Genomic DNA, 11,730 nt, shown 5'->3' with positions numbered 1-11,730 from the left:
TGGACTCGATGATCTCCCGAGGTCCCTTCCAGCCCTAATGTCTATGAAATCTATGAAATCTCCCGAGGTCCCTTCCAGCCCTAATGTCTATGAAATCTCTGTACCAGAAAAATACCAAATTATATTCTAAAAATCAAACATACTACAACATTCATTAATTTCATTTCAAAGTATATTTTTGTCCTTATTTACCTGTGTTTGTGTAGTATACATGGGTAATCCCCATCCCCCAGCCTCCCCACAGCAGGCAGAGATCCTGCAAACCTGGGCCTTGTGCTCCTGCTGCTTCCAGCCCCAGGGCAGCAGGCCCTGTACTCCTGCTCACTGCCACTTGCCCCCTGTCTGTCACTGCTACTCTTGTCCTGCAGCTTCCACATCACCCCTGGCCACTCTGGCACCATGTCCCAGCTGCTCCTGTGGTCCTGGTGCCCCACGCTTCTGCCACCCTGCTCTGGGCCCCAGTGCATGAATGTGGGCCCCATACTCCCACCGGGCTGGACTTGCTGCTCCAGCTGTTTTAGTTCTTTTGTTGGCTCCCCCTGGGTCCTACTACCCCTGGCTCCTGTTATCTTTGACAAGCAGCCAGGGGCAGATAAATATTAAGTTTCTAAATTTTTTTAGGGGCCTCACTGGCTGGATAGAATGGCCTTGTGGAAGTGGCTGCAGCCCAGTGTACCACAGTCACAGCCAACCCGGCCAGAAGGCAGGTAAGGATACCCCCAGCTCCCAGGCAGGGGGTGGGCCAAACCTTGCGCTGCTGCGGGCCCTGTGGAAGGAGCCGTGTTCTCTCCATCTGGTTCTGGGGGGGTGGGGGGGCACAGTTTGCCAATCCTTAGCTACTTCTAGTCCGGCAGTTGACCGTGCTGCGGACTGGCGGTTGACCCACTACGGTCTGGCAGTGGGCCGTGGCCTGGGGATTGAGAACCCTGAATTTAGAGAAAAGACGAGGGAGAAAAAAGGGGCTACCTTCCTTACTAACAAGGAAAATCAGGGCAGAGATGTATCAGTGGGGAAGATATAATCAGTGATATCAGCTCTTAGGTGAACTTCACAGTCCATTACAGAAGAAAGATTATTTTTTGGGGGGGGGGCGGTGTTTTATAATCAAACTGGTAATTCATGCATGTCAAAGAATTCCAAGTGACACCCTGCACCTGGAGAGAAAGAGAATTCCTGATCTGTCACCCATCCTAGTGTCAGACCACGTCTCCACTCCTCTTTTTTTTTTTTTTTTCCCCAATACATGTTTCATGCTTTCACCATAGGTGCTGTAACATTAAACCAGAGCTGCTCATTGTTGTTTTCTCTCAGTGTTTATCAGGCATTTCAAATGTTAAGATCTTATGTTAAGCCCCAGCAACTGGAGTCATATGATCATGTAAAAATCTCAGGTTTCACTGAAAAAAAAAAATGTTTCTATCCTTCATAGCTACAGACTTGGGAGGAAGATGTGAAACTTTAAGTGAAATAAATAAACACCTCACAGTTCTACTAGGGTAGATTTAGGCTGGTCAGAATGTACACTAGCTGAGGATCAGCCCTATTGACTTAAAAATCATATTTTAAAAGATAATGTTGTGGTTGTTTAAGGCTCATAGTTATCAGATGGTTGAGGCTGGCAGGACTGGGGCTCCCTCACTGGTAGGCTTCCAATCATCCTCTAAAGAGCAGTCTGGTCAGAGAGGACTGGACTGGCAAAGTAGGCAAAAGGAGTTGGTGGCACCACTTATCAGGCAACAGTGGGCACCAGTTACTGATATTTAGCTGAATTTCTCAGCACCAGCACAAAAAATACAAATCTACATTTATTACCTTCAAAAAACATATATTTGAGACATGGCTTCCCACCTCTATTGCAACCACTTTCCTCTAACTTTCGTGTATAAGTTAATGTGTCTGCTGTGTAGAATAACTATGGCATATCAGTGAATTCAGCCATAACATGATCTATCAAACAAAGCTAGAAATCCCAATAAGGGTAAAAACATCTAAATTGGCCATTTATTTCTAGACTAGGAGGAAATTAAGCACAGGGACCTCATATCTGGGCTCTATCTTTTGGATCTGTGTCAGTTGAGGCACACAGAAGAAGGGTTTTGTATGTATGTATTTATTGAAGAAAAGGACATTAAATTTCATTACATTCCTCACCACCCCTCTTCTTCAGGACAACTGATCCAATATTTTCTGTAAAACACAATTATGCATGGTAGCTTGACAGCTGTAAGAAATAAATAAAAGTTTGTTCCTTTATACCAGAAAAACAGAGCTCACAAGTGTGTGCATTACATTGCATTTAACAGATTCCAGCCTCCGCTGGTTATACTATTAACAATAATACACTCCTTATTAGAGCGTCATTAGAGCACACAAGGATCTCTTGGGGTGGTGCGGGGGGGAAGCAGCATGCAACAGCTATTCCACATGTGCAACAAGAATGGATTAGGGACCCTGCTGAGACTATTACGGCTCAATGGACAGAGTCCGCACTCAAGGATGCCACTTTGGATTGTAAATCTTAGTGACATCAAATATTTCCACTGGGAGCTTTCATCTGGCAGTGGGAAAACATGGTTTGCAAATTTAACTCCTACTTTCCCCTGTTGTGAAGAACAATGACAGAAACTCATTCCATCAGAAGGTGCAACAATCCAAAAAGGTGTTTCCTCATACGGACTGTTCAGAGAAAGAAATCTGTATCTGAACAACCAGACTAAAAAGCCCCTTATATGACCCTAGAGATGAAAGTAGCCCAACTGTGCTTGCTGGACACGGATCCTTATGTCTTTCTCTCAATTGCATTCATAAAAGTGGCTTCCTTAAGCTCCTTTATGACTGATGGAAATTAAAAAGGATGTAGCAAGAAGACAGTGAGTTGACAGGCTAGTGACTGATTTATCAGTCACAGCTTCTCTTCGTAGCTTATTTTCTTGCATCAAACTCTAATGTATGTATATCTAGCTAAATAATTCCTACACAGTTTAGAAGTCCTTCTGGTGTATGAGACTTGCACATGCAGAAATTCTTCCATACGAGTTGACCACCACAATTCTTGTTTTTTTTTTAAAAAAGCCAGAAATAATCACAGACACTGGAAGAGTTCATCAAATAGTGTCACAATGGGCCTACTTATAATACAGACTGAGAGAAGGATGCCACAATGTTGGGCCAGATGCTGCCTGGGTTGTTAGTCAGCAACTACTTCTTTCTCAGCACTGCCACCCCCTGACTTTGCATCTTCCTTCTTTTCCACTATTCAGTGCACTCCACCTTCTGCCCCAATGTACAATTTTAAAGTGATGGCCAGGAAGCGGAAAGGACCTACTTTATTCCACTCCTGTCTAGGAAGCTTGATAGTGAGCCCCTATCTAGGTACCTGTTAACACCATATTGACTGCCCCATGTAACAGTGCTTAATCTTTTAAATGCTTTTAGTTAATTGTGATCTATATGTTGGTGTCTTTTCATGAAGGCTGCTGGGGAAGGAAAAGGCAAGAGAAAATATGTCCCCTAAATTGAAATCTGGGTAGGAAGGAAGGAAGAATGCCTTGGGCTAGTCTGAAGAGTAGCAAACACTGGATTTGATCCTATAGATGTATATGTCAGGAGACAGAGTGTGCTTGTGGTAGGGGAATCCTGATTTCTTCCACAGGGATGACATACCATGATATGAATTGTTTACTGAGTGGCTGACATTAAACTCACAAATCCTACCATCTGTGACCTTTTGCAGATGACTCTTTAGTCATATGTCCTGTAGGAAGAAGCAGCTCCTCTTACTGCTCCTCATTCTGAGCTCCACACATTGCTATGTATGTCATCTCCCCAGATAAAAAAGCTGCTCCTCAGCCCCTTCTCTGAACTCTCCAGATATCAGATATAGGCAGATCTAAATATTTCCTTTTTCTTCACAGAGTGTAGGGTTAGAACACCAGGGGAAAATTCTGTTATTAAATTTATGCCCAGAGCTGACTAACTCCTAATCACCTAGGCATTGCCTCATCGGGATCCATAAACTACTATAAAATAGACACCACCCCCAGCAGGTTTTGAGGACAGGGATAAATGTGGCAAGCATTCTCAGAGCACAGATCAGGCCCCACAGAAAGTGGCTGAGGAGAAAGTGCCATCATCCCCTGTCTTCAATAGCTCAGTGGGTAACACACTAATCTACACTACAAGTGGGATATCAAGGTTCAGTTCCCTCCTCTCTTTGAACTTGCATCTCCCAGTGACTGTGCAAGCATTCAGTATGTAAGTAGTCATTGCAGCAAAGACTAAAACTCAGGTCTCCCCTTGCAGAGGTGAGTGCCCTCACTGGTAGGTTATAGAGTCATTCTCTCTCCCTCTCTGCCCAATGAATAAGTATTCCATGCAAAGTGGTACAGCTCCTATGAGATGGAATCTTACTAATCCACCTCTGATACTTCTTCAGTGTTTGATTATCCCACATAGTGTGCATTGTACATTGTATGGGAAGGGAAATGCATGAGTCACGCTGAGCTGTTCATTCATAGCATGTCTATGTTGCTGCCATGGTAATCCCAAGACTGCCACCAAGAACCAGCCTTGTCCACTTGTGCCCACATCACCCACTCTACTTGCCAGAGGCAGGACTTTTGTCTTGGGCATACTCCTAAGAGTGGCTCCTGGTGCTTCTGGCTTTCCTCTAACAAATACGACATGATTTTTTTTTCAGCATGCCACTTGGGGGACAGGAGTGAGTGTACGAGGCAACTATGTCTCTGGAATAGACATGCCCCCTCAATGCTTTTTTGGAAGGCTAAGCACCCTATGAAAGCCCTTCACACTCCTAAATGAGCCTTATCTTCTACAATCTCAAGTACCTTCTCCAATATTTGAATGTTCCTTATAATCTCAGATGGAGAAAAAGGTATCAGCCATCACTAACAAACCATAATTTTATGAAATATACACTAGACAGTAATTTAACTTTACCTATGACACTATTTTCACATATTTGTAGAAGGAAAAAGATGTTGGTTGCTTAGGAACAATTCTTTATAATAAAAAATGAATCCATGAACTCCTAGGATTTCTTAAAGTACATCTAATGTGTTTGTTTACAGGGTGGCTCAGCCGCTGAATAGTGCAAGCTGGTCTGAGCATGTTACTCCTGTGCTCTGTGGATTGGCTGGCTGTGCATTTCTGAGTGAAAGTCAAAGAGCTGGTGTAGACTGCAAAGACTTAATAGTCTAAGCCCCAACCAATTTGGTATCTGCCATTCATCTAGGCCCTACTCTGTCACATGCATGCAGTGGGAAAACTTCGGCTCTCTCTGCTGTGGCTGGAGCATGCAGGGCAGGCAGGGCATACTCACTGACACTGTCTGGCCTTTGGAATTTGCTTCCACCAGAAACACTTCTGAGTCCAAATTTAGCCAAACGATCTTGTCCTGTCTTTCTGCTAACTAGTGTTCCCAGGCAGTCCTACCTACATGCAGGCTGGGTTTTCTCTATCTCTGGCTCCTGGGGTGAGAGTAGTGTGATATCATGGATGGATTGTGCCCTCATACCCAAGGATGATACCTTTTTGAGGGAAATGCTTCTTTCATACTTAACTTCAATCTTTGTATGGTTCATAGACATACTATGATGATGGATACACTAGAAATCTGGGGAATAATCTAAGCAATGTAGGAGTTAATGAACTTGAGCTCCTAAATGTGTGCCCACTATCTTGTTGGTACATACATTCTGATATTACTAGCTATTTCTTAGGTGTTTGACTGTACCAAAGATTTCCTTGCAAATTGACCTGGGCAAACAAAAATGGCTGTTTGGTGCTAGGTCTCCAATTTGTGCATAAATTTGTTTATTCACACCTGAGTTTTTCTGGGGGGTTTTGGTGTCCTTTTAGGCATGAAAAGGCAAACAAATATTTAGGAGCAAAATGTCACATGTTCAGATTTGTAAACCATTTCTGAAAATTGAAGTTTGCAATAAATTGCATAAAAGAGCTCACTGAGTGGTCTTTAATCTTGGGGTCAAGTTTCTTGTTCTGTTTCAACCAGGAAAATGGCCATTCTTTGCCTGTAGTGTTCTTTTAGCAGTGCATTGAATTGAATAAAGAGGAAATGATTGCTATTCCGATAGAAACACCATAAATTAGTGACAAGAAGTTAAAAACTACTCAGAATCAGCTTCAATGTACATGACTGCAATATTGTTGTTGCTTGTTTTTCTTTCAAGGAATACATTAGAGTTGCTGGGAGGAACTGTTTCTACTCCAGCAGACCTAAATCCCATTTGCTTGTTTTTTCATTAGTGCTACTCCCATGGTCTCAGACATGAGTACATGCTTTTAGAAATGACAAAATACCATTGCATTGCATGCATGGTGGGTTTCTATGTCTTTTGGTGTAAGCCCAGAAGTAAGGGACCAAATACGTCTATAAGAACAGAAGTGATCTCCTGGGATATTTTAATTAAAAGAAAACCTTCCTTGTAAAGCTAACTTATCTGTGATGCCCATTGGGATGTCTGCCAGGGTGGAGCAGGTATTTAGTCGGGAGGCCCTGTGGGACATGATACTGGACCTTTTCTTCCGATTGTAAAAATAGTTAGTAACATGGAATCGGAATTTATCATGAAGGGAGGCATAAATGAAGGGGTTGTAGCAGGCAGAGCTCATGGCGACCAAGTGACAGGACACTTGAATCACATTCACATACCGCTTGTCCAAGATGGTGAATTCCTCATCTATGTCTCTGATAAGGTTTACTACCTGAAGAGGCAGCCAGCAGATGGCAAAACACATGACTGAGATTATGAGAACCCGGAAGGTCTTTTGCTTCGTTTTGGTCCATTTGTCTTGATTATGGTAGCCAGCCCCTGGAACATTTCTTTTCCTGAGGTGGTAAGAAATGGCCAAGTAGGAGACTGACACTGCTGAAAGTGGGAGCATGTATGATAAAAGGAGCATTGAGCATGAGTACACCAGCCTCTCTCTCTCTTCGTGCTTCCAGAATTCTTCACAGATGATCATGTCATGACCAATCTTGTTGAGATCTAAATAGTGGGTGTGCATGGATGTGGGTACAGAAACTACAATAGAAAGTAACCAAATAAGGGCCACAATGTATGTACAGGACTTGCGGCTTAGCCGTCTGCGAATGGGGTAAGCAACAACAATATAACGGTCCACTGCAATAGCTGAGAGGGACAGCACAGACACAAAGACAGTGGCAGCCTGCATCAAGGTAACAAAGTAACACATGAACATCCCAAAGAGCCAGCCACGGACCTCAAAGGCATAGGATGCAGTCAGTGGGACACAGACAACACACATGATCAGGTCAGCAGCAGCCAGGTTTCCTATGAGGAAATTAGTAGTGCTGTGCAGCTTTTTGGTGACAGCAATAAGGAGAATAAGGAGGAAATTTCCTGTGCAAGCCACAGCTACCAGAGTGGCATAGAGGGGGATGAAGAGAGGCTTCAGGTCAAAGAGAAGGTCAAGGCCGGTGAATACAGGGGTCGAACCATTCTGCCAGGAGTCATTTGGTAGCTGACTGTGTGCCATGTTGAAGCTTGTGTCTAAAAGATGTTGCTTATCCTTGCCTTAAATAAATTCAAGAAGAGAAAAGTTTGTTAGCCCTATAGCACAAATATTGTTCTTTTCAAGTTCTGCCACAGTTTCTGCCTGAGAATCAAGGCCCAGGTCCTTGAGGGTGGCCAAGAACTACCAAACCTGCCCAAGGTACTTTTGAACCACCTCTGTGTTTCACCACTTCTAGCCTGCTATATGTTAGAACAGAGTTCTGGCACGTGTTAGAGCAGGGGCAGGCAATCATTTTGGGTGGAGGGCCACTTACTGAATTTTGGCAAGCCATCAAGGGCCACATGACAGGCAGCCAGGGGCAGATAAATATTAATTTTCTGAATTTTTTAGGTGCCCCAGAGGCCAGATAGAATAGTCTGGCAGGCTGCATTTTGCCCACCCCTGTGTTAGAGTAACCCAAAGGATACTCTGAATTGCATAGGATGCTGATGGCTCCAAGCAGCTGTCATGACAGAAGGTAATCAACAGAATGAAAGAAAGTCCCAGCCACTCATCCCCCTTCTCTAGCCAAAAAGAGTCACTAAAGTACAGGAGGGTCTTTTCACAGCTGGTTACATAAGCTGTAGGGTTCTTGTGTTCTGGAAGCAAAACACAAAGCAGTTGGAACCTAGGGAAATACACTGAAACCCAGCCTCTAACTTCCCTGATTTGTGACACTTCAACTCAAGTAGGGCCTATGCCCCAGAGACTCCCAGTGGCTGTGGAGAGGACTCTGAGTGTGTCAATTTGTCAAAGCTGGGGGTTGTACAATTCATCTCTCATTCAGTCATATATGACGTCTTTACGTTGCTGTACCTAAGCCCATATATTATTTCATTTCTTTGCCACAGAGGATTGTTGTGAGAGTAATAGTCTTATCCTCCCTCACCTGCTATCCTCTGTTTTATTCCTGGGGAGCCCTGCCATTATCCTGCATCTTGCACAGGAAATTGTCAATACAACTATGTAGAGTGCCAGGGAGCATATTTCTGAGACATGCCATACCTGATCCATGCATGCTGCCTCCCAAACCATACATAACCAACAATTGGGCTTGCCAATAAGGTCTGTTTCCCAGCATTTGGCAGTTGAAGGATATTATTTAAAGCAACCTGTGGCCTACTCTAACTTATGCCAAGAGTCCTCTCAGAAGAATGTAATGGTGCACATGCAGCACTACACTAATTACAGTTCAGGAGGAAGCACATACAGCAGGTCTCAGTACTGCAAGGTGCTGTATTTGAGTGGTAGGGACATATGCAGAGAGGTAGTGCGGCTGACCCACGGTCACATAAGAAGGCAACAAGAGGGCAAGAAGCTGAATTCAGCTTTCTTAGGTTTTAGGTTGTATCTTACTGCTGGTGTCCACTTGTTCATCTTTTCTCTATGGACCCCTACTGGTGCAAAGGGGCCTTAAGTTAGATTCACTTCCACAATGGTGCAACTAGAATTGGGCTCTAAGTTTTCTAGACAGAAAATATAAAGGGAACTGCACCTGATTTTCAATGAAAGCAAAAAGTAGCCTCTCAGGAAGGGGTTTTTAAGAGGAGGTTGGATGAACATCTTGCTGGGGTCGTTTGACTCCAGTATTATTTCCTGCCATGGCGGGGGGGTCGGACTAGATGATCTACTCAGGTCCCTTCCGACCCTAGAAACTATGAAACTATGAAACTAAGACAGCAGCTTGAGCCCCCACCACCAGCCAGGGGCTGAGCAAGGGCAATCCAAAATGTCACTGCTGTTCAGCTCTGCTCCAGATTTCCTTGCAGCTAGGCAATGCACTATAAACTCAGCTAAGAAGTGAGTGGTTAATCATCTAAGCATAAATCTCTGAAAAAATTTGCTTGTCATTACTGTGAACTTAGAGAAGCTCATCAGCCTTCTGCCTTTCAAATGGTTGAACAGCCATGTAGAGAATCTGCACATTCAAGTCACTTCTTATCATCTTCTCTCCCAAATCTGTTTCTCAACATCAAACCCAGCTCTAATTCCAGCCTGTGTCAGAACTCTCTCTCCAATCTAACCACCTCCCTGACATTTGTTTTAAATGACCTACCAACATTTCATACTCAACACAGTAGTAAACAGAACTTCTTACCTGCGCCCCCAAACCCTTTTCAGGCTGGTCTCCATCTCAGAAGGAGGGATGTAAACTTGTTGTGAGCTACTCTCTCTTCCTTTCTCAACCCACAGCCAAGTTCTCAGCAAACCATGATTTTCCTTCTTCATGTCACCTCTAATTGTCCAATTTTTTTTCTGGGAAGGCTATCCCCCCCCCCCCATCCTTGTCTTTGATTGCAGCTTCTCCTTCCTGTCTGACCTTCTTGATATACATCATTTCCCACTCCCAGTTCATCAACATTGCTTTTGTTAAAATCTTGTCCTCTCCCACCACTTTCATGAAGCTCAATTCTTCATGTTCAATGCACAATAACTTACATTTTACATGTGTGTGTAAAATGCTATTTTATTCAGAGGGCCCTGGCTCACCATATTCACACCAGGATAATCAGCCTTTAAACAACCATTAAGCAGGAGCAGACCCACAACATAGTCCTATGCCTGTGAACTGAGTTGAAGCTGGGATAGAACTTCCTTGGGGAAAAGAAACAGGTGTAAAGGTGTAAAATTACACTGGGAGAAGTGTCATATCTGAAGCTATCCCAGGATAGGTGTCTGCTAAAGGCAAGATGATGTCAAGGAACTATAATAATGCCTACTGCACAAAGCTATTCTGATCACCTGTCTGCTTGAGATCCTGGTATATTTTACACCAGTGTACAAAATGTGTACATCCGGGTATGTGTGTTTTAGGTCCAGGCCCTGACTTGGTAACATTTTGCACTGATCTAAGTATGGTATTACACAAGGTGTGGAACAATGGTGAATCAGGCTCTGAGTCACCCTTCTCTTTGACTTCCACTTGTCTCCTAGTAATTCAAGCTTTCCATCCTCCCCTGAAAGGACCTGAACAGCTCTGTGCCAGTCATGGCTTATTGCTGTAGTCAGATAGCCTTTTTGTTTTATGAATTACAGACACTTAATTTTTGATGGAAACTCTCTGATTTCTCTTTTAAAACTGTTCTTAATTGAAGGGAATAGTGCTGCTTCAGTTTTAATCCTGGGAAGCTCATTCTGATCTCTGCTGATATAAATTAGAAGTAATTCCACTGAAGTCAGTGGGATATATGGGATCATAAAACAGATACTAAGCTTTTTTAAATCTATGAGAGAAAAAAATAATACAGAATTGCCAGGGGCATATTCTACACTGAGACTTATACTCACATCTGCTTATGCCTTGAGATGAAAATATGCCTCTGTCTTTCCAGAAGACACAATAAATATTGGTCTGGAGTGTTTGGAAGGGAGTATGTACAAGAAACTTCTCAAATACATTGAAGTCGATAGCACCCCAGAAGGTGAAGTCTCTGATGTCACAACCTTAGAAGTTTCTTCTGTGTGAGAAGAGCAAGGCAGAACCTGGGTTGGTGACCTTGTAGATCATCTTTGATTACTTAATTGAGGCTGAAAAGAGTTTGCTGTCTCCTACTTACCTACCAATCAAGTCAAGGTGGAAATTCTATTAGTTCTTTTGCCTCTGTTCATGTTGACCTGTGAAAACAAAAATCGGTTTTCCTATAACTCAGGGTTAGACATCATTTTGGTTGAATTTAACTTGTGCTATTTAATTCACAGAAGTTTGTCCATCACAAAGACATCTTGTTGCAAATAACGGTGTGATATTATTCTTGTTTATAATGTTGTGATGTGCTATAAAAATAAGACAGGGAAAAGCGGAGTAATAGGTATAGATGTGTACATGCCCATCACCAATGTATTGCAATAATTCACATGCACTGCATGTGTATTTTTCTGTATAAATATACTGCCTGCTCATGTGTGCACCTCCTCCTCCAGGAATAGCTCCTACGCTCATTGACTAAAGAGCAGGTGGCAGCGCTAGAAGGTGGCAGTGCTAAAGTGTCTTAAATTCTGTAGAAATGTGGTTATCTTGTAAAAGCCTGACAATACCTGATAGACAAAAGTACCTTTCAAACAGGATGGCATGAACCACTGTAGAACTCAGTGGCAGAAAGAAGGGGGTTTCTATTCAATTTTACAGGATGCTCCAAAAATAAATGGCATAAAATGGATGTTCTCTGGTCA

At 43.1% G+C, this 11,730-nt stretch overlaps 1 protein-coding gene across 1 annotated transcript; it reads right to left on the bottom strand.

The window, feature by feature from the left end:
- Nucleotides 1–3,079: 3,079 nt before the first annotated feature.
- LOC109321633 (prolactin-releasing peptide receptor-like) lies at nt 3,080–11,420 on the bottom strand. The gene is made up of 2 exons (XM_019552363.1): nt 11,118–11,420; nt 3,080–7,580 (listed from the first exon to the last, which is right to left on the bottom strand). The coding sequence occupies exon 2, from the start codon at nt 7,540–7,542 to the stop codon at nt 6,445–6,447; it is 1,098 nt and encodes a 365-aa protein (XP_019407908.1). The 5' UTR covers nt 7,543–7,580; nt 11,118–11,420; the 3' UTR covers nt 3,080–6,444.
- Nucleotides 11,421–11,730: the final 310 nt, after the last annotated feature.

Source organism: Crocodylus porosus, unplaced genomic scaffold (genome assembly GCF_001723895.1).
Source record: "Crocodylus porosus isolate Cpor-Errol unplaced genomic scaffold, CroPor_comp1, whole genome shotgun sequence".
NCBI lineage: Eukaryota > Metazoa > Chordata > Crocodylia > Crocodylidae > Crocodylus > Crocodylus porosus.
The sequence above is the reverse complement of the archived record's forward strand: the minus strand, read 5'-3'. Positions and strand labels throughout refer to the sequence as shown.

Coding starts and splice junctions, on each gene's coding strand:
- LOC109321633 (XM_019552363.1), bottom strand. CDS start 7,542: ATGGCACACAGTCAGCTACCAAATGACTCCTGGCAGAATGGTTCGACC.